We start from the raw sequence: 12,886 nt of genomic DNA on the forward strand, positions 1-12,886 counted from the left end.
TTATTACAAACTAGAGAATGACCCTAATCATAACACAATAACGTAATTACATCTTTCTAAGCAATTCAGTATCTAGTCTTACACCACATCCTTACTGAATTTAATATCTTGTTTTTATTCTATAACTTTAAAATCAAATTAATTATTTATATGAAACAAAATAAAACAAAAACTTATAATAATCACAAATTTGTCATGTGTGACTTTTTTATACGTGTAAAAATTCATGGCGGGCTTAGGTCCGATCCAGTTTCTAAAAGATATAAAAATCACAAACGAGCGGAATCCTATTTCAAAATCACAAATCCTATATGCTAATGTAACAAAATAACAAAAGTGAGGAAATTGGCACAAATTATGGAAAGCAAAAATTTGTGCAGTAAGAGTGGCGGTGATAAAAATTAATGGAGGGCCTGGGCCCGGCCCAGTTGTAAAAGACAATAGACAAAGGCGGTTGTTCAGCCTAGTCTATATATATAAAAGGTCAGAAAGAGGCGTTTCAATCCCCGACTGGAAACAGAAAATATCTCTCACTCTCTGTCTCTCTCCCAATACCAAAACCAGACCCTAGAACTAGAAGATCAAAAGCTCCTGAAGATGAAGATACATTCGGAATATGAATATGAATTTGAGATCGCTTTCTGTGGGCGTATTGGTCCATCCGCAGAGTGGTATGCAATGAAGGTGACAGACAGGGGCGGCTTGATGCATTGAGAGGCCTAAGGCGAAAAAAAAAATTGAGACCTTTTATATATTTAAAAATGACTTTTAAAAAAAATAATCTAAATATTGCTTAAAATCTATTCTCTTGTTAGATTCAAAATTACTAATTAATATGAACCACCTAGAATATTTTTTTTAGAATGTCTGTAGACGCAAAAAATTTGACAAAACATTTCACGCATGTTGATGTGGCAGATTAATAATGGTAAGTAAAATAGTGACATTAGTGGTGGACTTGGATGAGAATAAGTAAAAACTTGCCAACTCAATTGTTATGAAAAATCTTGTGAAAATTTTTGTGTATTACTCTTTTTTTTTTTAGAAGTGCTAAATTCATAACATTTTCACAACAAATTCTAGATATTAAGTTGTTACTAGTTCTAATTTGAATTCACCATTGAAATTATTATTTTAACCACCAATAACAGTTAGTAACGTCCTGCTATTTAGAATTTATTGTAAAAATATTGTGAAAAATATTGTGAACGTAGAATTTCTTTTTTGTAAAAAAATACTATTTTATTTATTAGCTAATATTTGGGCTTAATTAATAATATTAAAATGAAAGAAATAACTCTATTGGTTAAAATTAGGGGGCCTTTTTTTTACCTGGGGCCTTAGGCGACTGCCTCTCTTGCTTATATGCTAGAGCCGGCTGTGGTGACAGAACCATATTTCAGTTCATCTTCTTCGGCGAAGTATAAGTATGGGAAGAACAAAGAAGCGAGGAGTATCGTGAGCAAGAAGGAGCTGTTAGTTCCGATTTCGGTAAGCAAATTTAGTTGCAGCTGCAGACGCGGGCTACCCGTAGCAGTTCTAGGCTCTCATATGTATTGTCTTGGTCCCATAGTGTCTAATCCCTCTAGCAATAGCAACCAAGTGTGGACTCTAGACCTTACTAGTACTAGTACTAGTAGTAGTAATTGTTGGAAACCTGGTCCTCACACGAATTTTACCAGATGGAATCCTCATGTGATGGTCCTTGACAACAAGCTATATGCATTGGGTTCTTGTCATCCCGATTTTGAAGCCGAGAGCAGTGGCTGTGGTTGGATGGAGGTTTTTCACCCAAAGTTAGGAACTTGGGAATCCTTGCCCAATCCTCCATCTCGATGTTTCCTACAGAGAATTATGCTTTCCGCACCTCTCCATGATAAAAAACAGATTGTTGTAGCTGAGCGTTGTAATGGTTGTGTTACATTCCATATTTATAATGTGGAGACTCGACGTTGGGCAACACTTGATCCTCCAAGGCGAGATGTTGTGTCTGCCCAGTTCAAGGGACGTGACGGGTTTCCTAATGACGACACCATCACTGCTTTACGACCTGCAGTTGTTGGAAATACTCTCTATTGGGGCTTCCTTGATGACCAGAAGTTATGCCTACAAGCATACAATTTAGATACGGATGTGTGGTTCTATGGTCGTCTCGACTTGTGCTCCTCAGTTTTATGGAAGGGTGAATTTTTGCCGTGTCAATTATCTACTTCTTTGCACCACTTGGCTCATCACAAATTCTGCTTTCTCTTCACGAGCCTCGGCAGAGGAAGCTTCCTTAATTGTCTCATATTTGACGTTTCTCCAATTTCCCGCAAAAATTATCATTATCACGCTAATGACGAAGATGACGACTTTTCCCGTAACCTTTACCGTGATGGTTGGGAAAAGGATCGGCCTTTCTCCAAAGCTTTCTCCAAATTGGGTATTTCCATTGTCTCCATCCATAAGTATCCCGTCCATGGTAGATTAAGAGTCCACCACACCGTGTTGCTGTAAGTTTACTTACTACATTCTTTCTATTTCCCTTTACTTTGTCATGCCATATCATTTTTTTTTTTTTTTGGTTATTGTCTTTTTTAATGCCCAAACAAACAAACATATAGTGGCACCACCAATTGTATCTGGGTGTTTTGACTACCATTAACAACAAAACACCAAGTGTTTGATATCTACACAAAAATTGATCTTGCAAATCCTTTATCACATCCCCCCTTCCCCTTTATAATCTTAAAGCCCCAAGCATTTATTTGATGTGCACCATTGAAGAATAAAACAGTACAGTCATTTATTTGTACACCATCTAACTTGTAGTTTAACTTGCAGGGATGCTGGATTTTATACATCAGAGAAGAAGAAACCAAAGTTGTCACGTAAACCAATTGAGAGCCCAACTTGCAGGGATGCTGGATTTTATACCCCAAAGATGAAGAAACCAAAGTCATCACATAAGCCATAAGCCAAGTTAGACCGTCAATGATATTTATCTTAGTAGGTTGCTTCCTTGAAGACTAAGTTTCTAATGCTTATGATTTTATAGACCTTGATGAAAGATTTAATCTTTGTAGTTTATTTAGAATCATTACGGATAATCTGTATTACAAACTCAGTTAGAACTTAATGATTATGAATGAATCGAGCTTTTGTTTTTATGTTCATTTTGTCTATTGTTTTCCGTGGATGTTAAGAACATTTTTTACCATCAAGGTGATTTAAGGCTCCATTGAAATTAATATTAACATTAGTAATAGCAATCAAATTTTGTTTTCACCAATGTCGTTTTCAAAAATAAATAAATAAATAAAATTTGTTTTCATTACTACTCAATGTTTTCGTGCACAAGCACAGGTTACATGCGAGTATATATATATATATATATCTCCAAAGTTCAAAGAAAATCCAATTAGATTTTAATTGGATTTTCAATTTTGTGTTATGTGTCTTGTTTAATTTTTAATTTTGTGCCATATAAATTATTGAGTGTAAAAATCTAAAAGTTCAAATTCAATTAGATTCTAAATTGGATTTCAATTGGAGTCCAATTTTTTGCCATGTGTCCATCTAAGTTTTTAATTTTTGTGGCGAGTGAATTATTGGGTGCAAAAACCAAAAAATCTAAATCCAATTAAATTCTAAATCATATATATATATATATATATATAATGAGAAACCAGTATATATTTTAGAAATTTATAGTTTTAAAAAAGTTTAAGCTAATGCCATGTATAATTTGAACTTTTTCTCAAAAAAATGTATAATTTGAACACTATTACCTTAATTATTAAACCCCGTCAATCCTTAATCTCCTTGATTAACTTAGATTTAAATCCACACTTAATAACACCGAATGTTAATTACACCTTAACATTATGAATTACTAGTTGTTTTCTAAATTCTCTTATCAATTAAAACTTCATTTTAAGCATAGCACTAACTAATGATTGTGTTAAATTTAATAATCATCCCATTAACTTGCTTAATCAATAATTAGATTGTTACCTATACAACTCTATATGTTCTTAATATACATGCCATTTTAGGGTTGAGTTCATAAAAATAATATATTAATCATGCTTGACAAATAAACATTACCCTTTAATTATACTTAACCTTACATCACTTAGTGATTAAGGATTATTTAGTTTAATAAAAAAAGAAAAAAAGAAAAAGAAAAGAGTTCTCTAGTTTAACTTAAGGTCCTAAATGGTGCGGGGGCGCCATATGTTTGGTCTGTTACCAGCTTCGATGTAGGTTATCAATGAGTTCGCTTGTCATAGGTTGATGGCTAATGGTGTTTGGATCTTATCGAAGTAAAGTTTTACTGGTGCGTTACCTACCGCAGTTCGAAGCGAAAAAAATGTCTCTTGGAACTAGAGACATTTTTCCACATGACCATGTCAAATTAATAAATGGCGCAGGGGCACCACATGCTTGGTCTGTTACCAACTTCGATGTACTTTATCAATGAGTTCGCTTGTCAGGAATCTTCCACTGGATTAGTACACTTTCTAATTATAGCAACTCCCTATGCTATGAGGTTGGTGTACCGAAATTGTAGCAATATACTTTTTTGTTGTTTTATATGTTACTTAATAACAAGGCATAGCTTTGATAGATTTTAGTAAAATTCTTGAAATTATTTATATTCATATTTGAATATTAAAATCCCATCATTGTATTAAGTACGACCATAATAGTTATTGTGACACAAAAGAAGACTATCTTCCTGCTAAAGAATAACAATATTTTTGTTAATTTTTATTTAATTGTCGCCTCAAATTCGCTTTGTTATTCAATTCAATTCTATTCCAAGCTTTTTTTTTCTCTCCTTTATTTTGACAGATTTGTAATGGTTTATAAATTTTGGTAGTTTTGTTTTATAATTCCTAATTATAGGTTCTCTCTTTTCGTCACTTTGGTTTTTCCTACTCATAAATGCATTAAAATGGGTGGACAAATGGACGGAAGGGGATTAAAATAGGCCGAAATGGACTAAAGTGGACGAAAATAGGCTGAATGCATGGATCGAAATGAACTGAAAAAGGTACCACAAAAAGTGCTAATACCACTAGACTATCACATTTACTTTTTTTTTTCTTGTTATTTTTATCATGCGCATATGTTATATACAGATTTTCGTTTATTTTAACACTAAAATATAACAAATTAAATCACAAAAAAAAAAAAACACACACACACACACACACACACAAGGGGATTCATATTTTAAGAGTAAACTACAATTTACTCCTTCCTTCCCCATTTGGAAATTCATAACTTAAACTATTACAAATATAACAAAGTTTAATTATTTTGGTCATTTTACTCCTCAAACTTTAACATTTATGTCAAATTGACTAGTCTGTTCATTGCCATCTATAAAATTACCATTAAGTCCATTAATATGACAATCACAACAAAACAATTCAAAAAAAAATTTAACATAGAGAGCCTGAAAATAAAATACGCATATTGAAGTAGCATAAAATATAATGATCAACATTCATTCTCAAGCTCTTAATTTTGCATACTACAATTTTCTTTAGCCATGGTGAGGAATCAAACACAAGACCAATACTACAAGGACCAAATTAACATGAATGTTAAAGTTTAAGGACTAAAATGACAAAAAAGAAAATTTAGTAATGAAAATGACAATTCAAAGGTGGAATTTGGATTTTAGTCAGTTTTATAAAAAAAAATGAATATATAAAATGGCCTTTTCTATCTTCTGTTAATTTTTTTTTTTTTTTTTTAGAACACATACTTAAAAAATGAAAAGAGCCTTCTTCGAGATGGTCTGGTTTGTGGACTTCTAACTGAGTTGCTTGGATTTTTTAAAAAAATAACTATAAATCCGAAACAATTTTATTAGTTAGGCAACTTTCCAAATTATTTGCATTTCTAACAAATCGAGTCTAATAGACTCGATTTTGCCCTTTGAAAATACACACTCGATTTTCAAACTCGAGTGTCTCACACTCGATTTCTAAGCGTATTTTCAAAGGGCAAAATCGAGTCTATTAGACTCGATTTATTAGAAATGCAAATAGTTTGGAAAGTTGCCTAACTAATAAAATAGTTTGAAAGATTTTGTTATTTTTTAAAAAAATCCGAGTTGCTTCGAGGTGAGAGGGGCTTGCCGAATTGGCTCGAGATGAGCTAAGTCGAGGTGCTGGGTCGGGATGGGTTTTGTAGCTGCGTGAGGCATCTCGATTGCAATGATGGCTGTGTCACTTTGATGAAATCAGGCGGTTGTTCAGCCCGGTCCAGTTGTAAAAGACAATAGACAAAGACGGTTGTTCAGCCTAGTCTATATATATAAAAACTCAGAAAGGAGGGAGGCGTTTCAATCCCCGACTGGAAACAGAAAATATCTCTCACTCTCTGTCTCTCTCACTCTTGGTCATTTTGCTACATTCTTTCTATTTCCCTTTACTTTGTCATACCATATCAAAATTTTTTTTTTTTGTTTGTTTATTGTCTTTTTTAATGCCCAAACAAACAAACATATAGTGGCACCACCAATTGTATCTGGGTGTTTTGACTACCATTAACAACAAATCACCAAGTGTTTGATATCTACACAAAAATTGATCTTGCAAATCCTTTATCACATCCCCCCTTCCCCTTTATAATCTTTGCCCCAAGCATGCATTAGGAGTCCTCCTATCTGATGTGCACCTTTGAAGAATAAAACAGTACTGTCATTTATTTGTACACCATCTAACTAGCAGTTTAACTTGCAGGGGTGCTGGATTTTATACATCAGAGAAGAAGAAACCAAAGTTGTCACGTAAACCAATTGAGAGCCCAACTTGCAGGGATGCTACATTTTATACCCCAAAGATGAAGAAACCAAAGTCATCACATAAGCCATAAGCCTAGTGAGACCATCAATGATATTTATCTTAGTAGGTTGCTTCCTCGAAGACTAAGTTTCTATTGCTTGTGATTTTATAGACCCTGATGAAAGATTTGAACTCTGTAGTTTATTTAGAATCATTATGGATAATCTGTATTACAAACTCAGTTAGAACTTAATGGTTATGAATGAATCAAGCTTTTGTTTTTATGTTCATTTTGTCTATTGTTTTCCGTAGATGTTAAGAACATTTTTTACCATCAAGGTGATTTAAGGCTCCATTGAAATTAATTAAAAGCCTTCTTAATTTGGAGATTAGTTAATATGCTGCAATTGAACATAGCTTAAGTCCAACTATTTTATGGTCATTGTTCTTCACAAAGATTGAATTCAGCACTGTCGACCTAGCCATATCATTGCTAGGTTGTAATCTTTGTAAGACGTCTATCCTTTGTGTTGGTGACAATGGTACTACCAATTCCTTACTGCTCTTGCATCTTGGTTGATAAGGTTAAACCAAATTGATGAATCCGTCAAAATCCTTTTGTTCATGGTTAAAATAGCTTCTTTGTAGTGGTAAGGGCCATAGGCTCTCGAGTAGTGGATGATTTGAGCAGGTCATTTTCCTTCACCAATGAAGTCAGCCCCATAATTTGCTTTCAAACTGCCTGCTGTGTATCAAGCTGCTATCAAGATTCAAACATAGTCCCCATACGCAAAGCTCATAGCCCCTTTGAATACTTGAATTTGTTAGCTATGATAGGTATGTTGAAAACATTTCAAGAGGATTGCTTGCTTGCGCTTCTCTCCTGTGTTGATTTGTTTGGAATATCATTGGTTTGGGTATTCTTTCACCCAGATGCCCCATCTTGAGTATACAGATCAACTGCAACTTCTCTTGTACCATAACTATTGGATAAGCTTAGCAGCAGTATCTTTGCCTTATAGATAAGTTACTGTGAGCCTTCATTTCAGGATGATTTAGATACTTATTTTTTTGGTTCAGCTTGAAATTTTAACATAGGACTCTATTGTAGATAAGTTAGCCATTCTATGGTCTTTACTTGTGGGGAATCTATCGTATCATAACTTGCTTCAGCATTAGCTGTTCTCGGTAATAAATGATTGTTATGCAGCCTGGATGATTGTTATGTAGTTGTTCTTGTGGTATTTTGTGGTGCATCCTACTTGGAAATTGTCAAATCAAGGGATGACCAGGTTCCAACAAACACTGATTTCCTGGCTGCTTTACTGCCTTTGGTTTGTATTCCAGCAGTGCTATCACTTTGCTCTGGTTTTTATAAATGGTGAGTAACTACTCATGTGAATTTAGTTTAGTAACTTAGTTTGTATTCCAGCAGTGCTATCACTTTGCTCTGGTTTTTGTAGATGGTAAGTAACTACTCGTGTTAATTTAATTTAGTGACTTAGCTGTACCATTTAAGTTAAACAAACACATTGTTCGGAAATTTTAAAGAAACAGCCACTCTATAGTATGATGGCTGCTTGCTCTCCTTCTAATGCGCTATGGTAAATTTTGTAGGAAAGATGATGATTGGAGACTTTCTCGAGGTGTATATGTATTTGTTAGCATTGGCCTTCTCCTTCTGCTTGGTGCAATATCAGCTGTTACAGTTGTTGTCAAACCTTGGAGTGTGAGGCTCACTTTGGTGTTTGCAGCTTATTTTAGATTAAAGTTGTAGTGCACTTGTCTAACTTGGTGCCTTTTTCTTTTTAATTGGAAACAGATCGGAGTAGCATTTCTTTTGGTTCTTCTCATGATGGTACTAGCTATTGGTGCTATCCACCACTGGGCTTCAAACAATTTTTATTTGACCAGAACACAGATGTTCTTTGTTTGTTTTCTTGCTTCTCTTTTGGCTTTGGCAGCATTTCTTGTTGGATGGTTTGAAGGTGAAAAACAGAATCCACTACCACCCAATATTATTTTGCTACCCCCACATTGTCATAGTTTTCTTGCAAAAAACATCATGATGCTGCTTATGACATTTCCTTTTTGACCTTTTCTGTTCAGATAAATCATTTGTTGGAGCATCGGTTGGTTATTTCTTGTTTCTGTTTCTTCTTGCTGGAAGAGCATTGACTGTGAGTTACATTGATCTAACTTCATTCAAACTTTGAATCTTTATGTTTGTATTTAATTTTGTCTTATTTCTGGTTGTTTTACCTTATCTACATTTGCATTATAGTATAACCTATTTTCTGCAGGTTCTTCTTTCACCTCCAATTGTTGTTTATTCTCCAAGAGTATTGCCTGTATATGTCTACGATTCTCATGCAGATTGTGGAAAGAATGTCAGGTTTGTCCGAGTGTCCTGTTTTAATTTTTCTTTCATTTTAGTGTGTTCTAATTCTTTTGTAACTTATTGTGCTGTACTTTCGCTATCAAAATGTTGTGAAATGAGTTATCAAATAATTTATTCACATCTAATATCTGTCAATTAAATTTCTTGACAGTGCTGCATTTCTTATGCTTTATGGGATTGCGTTGGCAACTGAGGGCTGGGGGGTTGTTGCCAGTTTGAAAATTTATCCACCATTTGCTGGTGCTGCTGTGTCAGCAATTACTCTTGTTGTAGCCTTTGGATTTGCTGTCTCTCGGCCATGCTTGACTCTTAAGGTTTGTGCATTAACTGTGACCATTATGTTGAGGTCCATGTATGATTAAATGTCTGCCTTGGGCATCATTCCCTCATTGTCTCTTATTTGATTTCTTAGAATTTTGAATATGAGATTGCAATTCTTTAGGAATGGTTGGTTATGCATCCTGTGTATGTGAACCATATCCTCTTTTGAATAAAATTATATTTATTTCTAAAATAATTTCCTCAATTGGCAGATCACCAGTCTTATGTCATGATAGCATGAAAGGTGTTTTTGAGATTGTTATATGAAAGAACTGTGTTCGTTGATTCATGTCTCTCTTCCATTAAGAAGAATTTTTTTACTTCAATCTCCAGACGATGGAAGATGCTGTGCATTTCCTCAGTAAGGAAACTGTTGTTCAAGCAATCGCTCGATCTGCAACAAAGGTGTGTTCGATTTTGTTACAAGTTGGCTTTTGAACCTTATCCTAAGATTTCCAGATAATTACCAACAATCCTTTCTTTCTTTTTTTTTTTTTTTTTTTTTTTTTTTTTTTTTGGCGGGGGGGGGGGGGGGGGGGGTGGTTGGGATTCATCACTGTGGCTTGAGATTTGTTATATTTGAAGTGTAGCTTGTTCTTGATTATCTTGTCAACTCAACTTAACCAAGCATGGTTTTCTGTGACTATTGCATTTTGGTATATCAATTAATTTTTTGTTATCTAGAGTTTCTGATCAATGCTATTGTTTGTCTTTGGTTTTCTTTCTCACCGCTACACATGCATACATATGTTAACACATGCCCGTGTGTGCACACATACACATTATGGTTAGTCGGTTTTGTCTGTTTATTAGAACATTGCATAAACTTGTACTTAGATGTTGGTGAGATGCACCTAATACTGTTCTACTTGGTCTTTGTTTATTTCCTTACTTTTCCCATGTGCTTGTGATTATGGTGCTATGCTTGGTGTTCAAAGCTATATTCAAAAAATCTTACTGGTGTTGTCTAATATGGAAGCTTGCATGTACTACAAATTTTGTCATTGATATAACTGGTATTGGGCCAGGCAATATTAAAGAAGGTAGTCATTAATAAAAACTCCTTGACCACGGTATATAATTTGAACTAATTTTATGAGTTCTGCTTCTGCAGTGATATAGATTAAACTGCTGTTGAAATTAAAACATTGAAATGAGTGTACCCCACCCCTTCTCTTCCCCTCTCTTTTAGCCAAGGCATATATGGTGGTTCCCTTGCATTTCAACATTGCTCATGATTAGAGGTGGTGATACTGATTTTTGACAATGTGATGATTGATGATATCGTAATGGTTACAAAATTGTTACAGAAGATATCCACCATAGTCAAAAACTTATTAGATACTTTGTTATAAATAATCCCAATGTGCTTTCTATTTGCTGGCGCTACAATCACGGAACCAGTTTTGGACAAGTTCTTGTTTCAATAAGTTAATAATATACTGATTGTCAGGCAGAGATATCAAAATTTATCTACATTTAAGCACTAATTTTTTTCTTCCAGCAAATGATTGGGAAGTGATACCTCAAACACAAGGGAATGGAGGCACATAGGGGAGTTTTCACCTAAGAATAATAATACTACAAAGGATAAAGATTAAGTTGTCCAGAACCAAAGCAGACTTTTTAGATGCCAAAAATACTAACTTGTGAAAACATATCTGAGAACCTATTAGAAGTGGTGCAACAAGAAAACTCAATTTTTTTGATTAATACAACAATGCTGGTGTTGGATGATGAACTAAACTGCCCAATGGAAATTTATTGATGCCATAAGTTATTATATCCTTGCATGATACATATTCGATGGTAGTGTCATCATAGCATTGACAACGATGTTAGATATCAGCCATATATGGTAGCTATGCCTTTTGCTAACGGTAATTTATATTTTTCAAAACATAGCTAGAAACTTGTATTTGCTTTACCAGTTTACCTCTTATTTCAGGATGATAGCTCATTTTTTCAGTGTCACATATTTTATTTTTTAGTAATTTTGGCACACTTTTAGAAGGAAGTTATTCCTTTTTAATTGTGAAGTTCATTGGAGTTCAATTTATTTGTCTCACAGACCCGAAATGCACTATCTGGAACTTATTCGGCTTCTCAGAGATCTGCCAGCTCAGCAGCTCTTTTGGTAGGAGACCCTACCATTATGAGAGACAGGGCTGGAAATTTTGTGCTTCCTAGGGCTGATGTCATGAAACTCAGAGACCGTTTAAGGAATGAAGAATTAGTTGCTGGATCATGCTTCTGCAGAATGAGATATAAAAGAATCTTCCGCTGTGAACCTGGCAATGATGTAGATCACAGAAGAGAAATGTGTGCTCATGCACGTATTTTGGCTTTGGAAGAGGCCATCGACACTGAATGGGTGTACATGTGGGATAAATTTGGTGGTTATTTACTTCTTTTGCTTGGTTTGACTGCTAAGGCAGAACGAGTTCAGGTGACCTATAAAAAGAAATCCCTAACTGCTTTCCATGCATGATGTTTTTGATTGTAGATAATGATATAATTGTTTTTGTGCTGTTGTAGGATGAGGTTCGCCTGAGACTATTTCTTGATAGCATAGGATTTTCAGACTTAAGCGCCAAGAAAATAAAAAAATGGATGCCAGAGGACTGCAGGCAGTTTGAAATTATTCAGGAGAGGTAGTTACTTGTTGAAAAGGAAATACTTTGCGCCATGTGAGGTAGTTCAGTTGTTATATAATGTCATCAAAAGCAACCCCCCCTCTTTATGGTCATAAAACTCATGTAGTTTCAATGTGGGATTCTTCTCTTAAGAAACCCTGCTGAATAGGAAAGAGGCAATATCTATAGGACAATTGGATTCAATTACAGTGATCTATCTGGGACATCTTTTGGTTTTATTCTGGATTTGTGGCTTCATGGAAGTATCATCATATTGCTTGGTAACTTTGGATTTGGGACTTGTGTGGTAATTAGAGAAAATGAACTCTTCATAACCACTATTATCTTTGCATACAATTGTTTGCTTGGCTGATTGAATCTCTTGGCCTGCCATTGTGGGGAGTTTTTTTCCCACCAACTATTACACGTTAAAAGGAATCACACACAACTTGATATAGATATATATATATAAAAGAGGTTTCATACTCAGGATATAGACCCCAATCAAGCCAACCCCTCCCAAACAAAAATTAAAAAAAAAGAAAGAAAAAATTGTGACAGGAGAATGTTTTGGTAGTTGAGACAAGAAACATGTAGAGATCATTTCACCAAGGTCATATAATATATAGTTTTGAAAGCCAAATTTGTTGAATTATCCCCCCCCCCCCCCCCCCCCCAAAAAAAAAAAAATAAAAAAACAAAACAATTCATGGATATCAAATTGAGATGCGTAGGAT

General features: G+C 34.6%; 1 protein-coding gene across 16 annotated transcripts; it reads left to right on the plus strand.

Moving 5' to 3' along the window:
* Nucleotides 1-417: 417 nt before the first annotated feature.
* Nucleotides 418-12,434, plus strand: LOC126717007 (calpain-type cysteine protease DEK1-like). Of its 16 annotated transcripts, XM_050418189.1 has the most exons (11): nt 1,380-1,602; nt 2,098-2,495; nt 6,750-8,172; nt 8,409-8,520; nt 8,614-8,779; nt 8,901-8,971; nt 9,095-9,186; nt 9,344-9,506; nt 9,847-9,918; nt 11,585-11,962; nt 12,052-12,434. In XM_050418189.1, exons 5-11 carry the CDS (start codon nt 8,644-8,646, stop codon nt 12,169-12,171), a joined length of 1,032 nt encoding a protein of 343 aa, XP_050274146.1. In that variant the 5' UTR covers nt 1,380-1,602; nt 2,098-2,495; nt 6,750-8,172; nt 8,409-8,520; nt 8,614-8,643; the 3' UTR covers nt 12,172-12,434. The 16 variants fall into 16 exon arrangements, 8 of the variants coding, with proteins under 8 accessions (XP_050274164.1, XP_050274173.1, XP_050274146.1 ...); XM_050418207.1 differs by lacking the exons at nt 1,380-1,602; nt 2,098-2,495 and adding an exon at nt 418-483; XM_050418216.1 differs by lacking the exons at nt 1,380-1,602; nt 2,098-2,495 and adding an exon at nt 522-539.
* Nucleotides 12,435-12,886: the final 452 nt, after the last annotated feature.

Source organism: Quercus robur, chromosome 1 (genome assembly GCF_932294415.1).
Source record: "Quercus robur chromosome 1, dhQueRobu3.1, whole genome shotgun sequence".
Lineage (NCBI taxonomy): Eukaryota > Viridiplantae > Streptophyta > Magnoliopsida > Fagales > Fagaceae > Quercus > Quercus robur.

Coding starts and splice junctions, on each gene's coding strand:
- LOC126717007 (XM_050418148.1), top strand. CDS start 1,552: ATGTATTGTCTTGGTCCCATAGTGTCTAATCCCTCTAGCAATAGCAAC. Junction 2,496..6,749: donor GTCCACCACACCGTGTTGCT/GTAAGTTTACTT, acceptor TTTAACTTGCAG/GGGTGCTGGATTTTATACAT.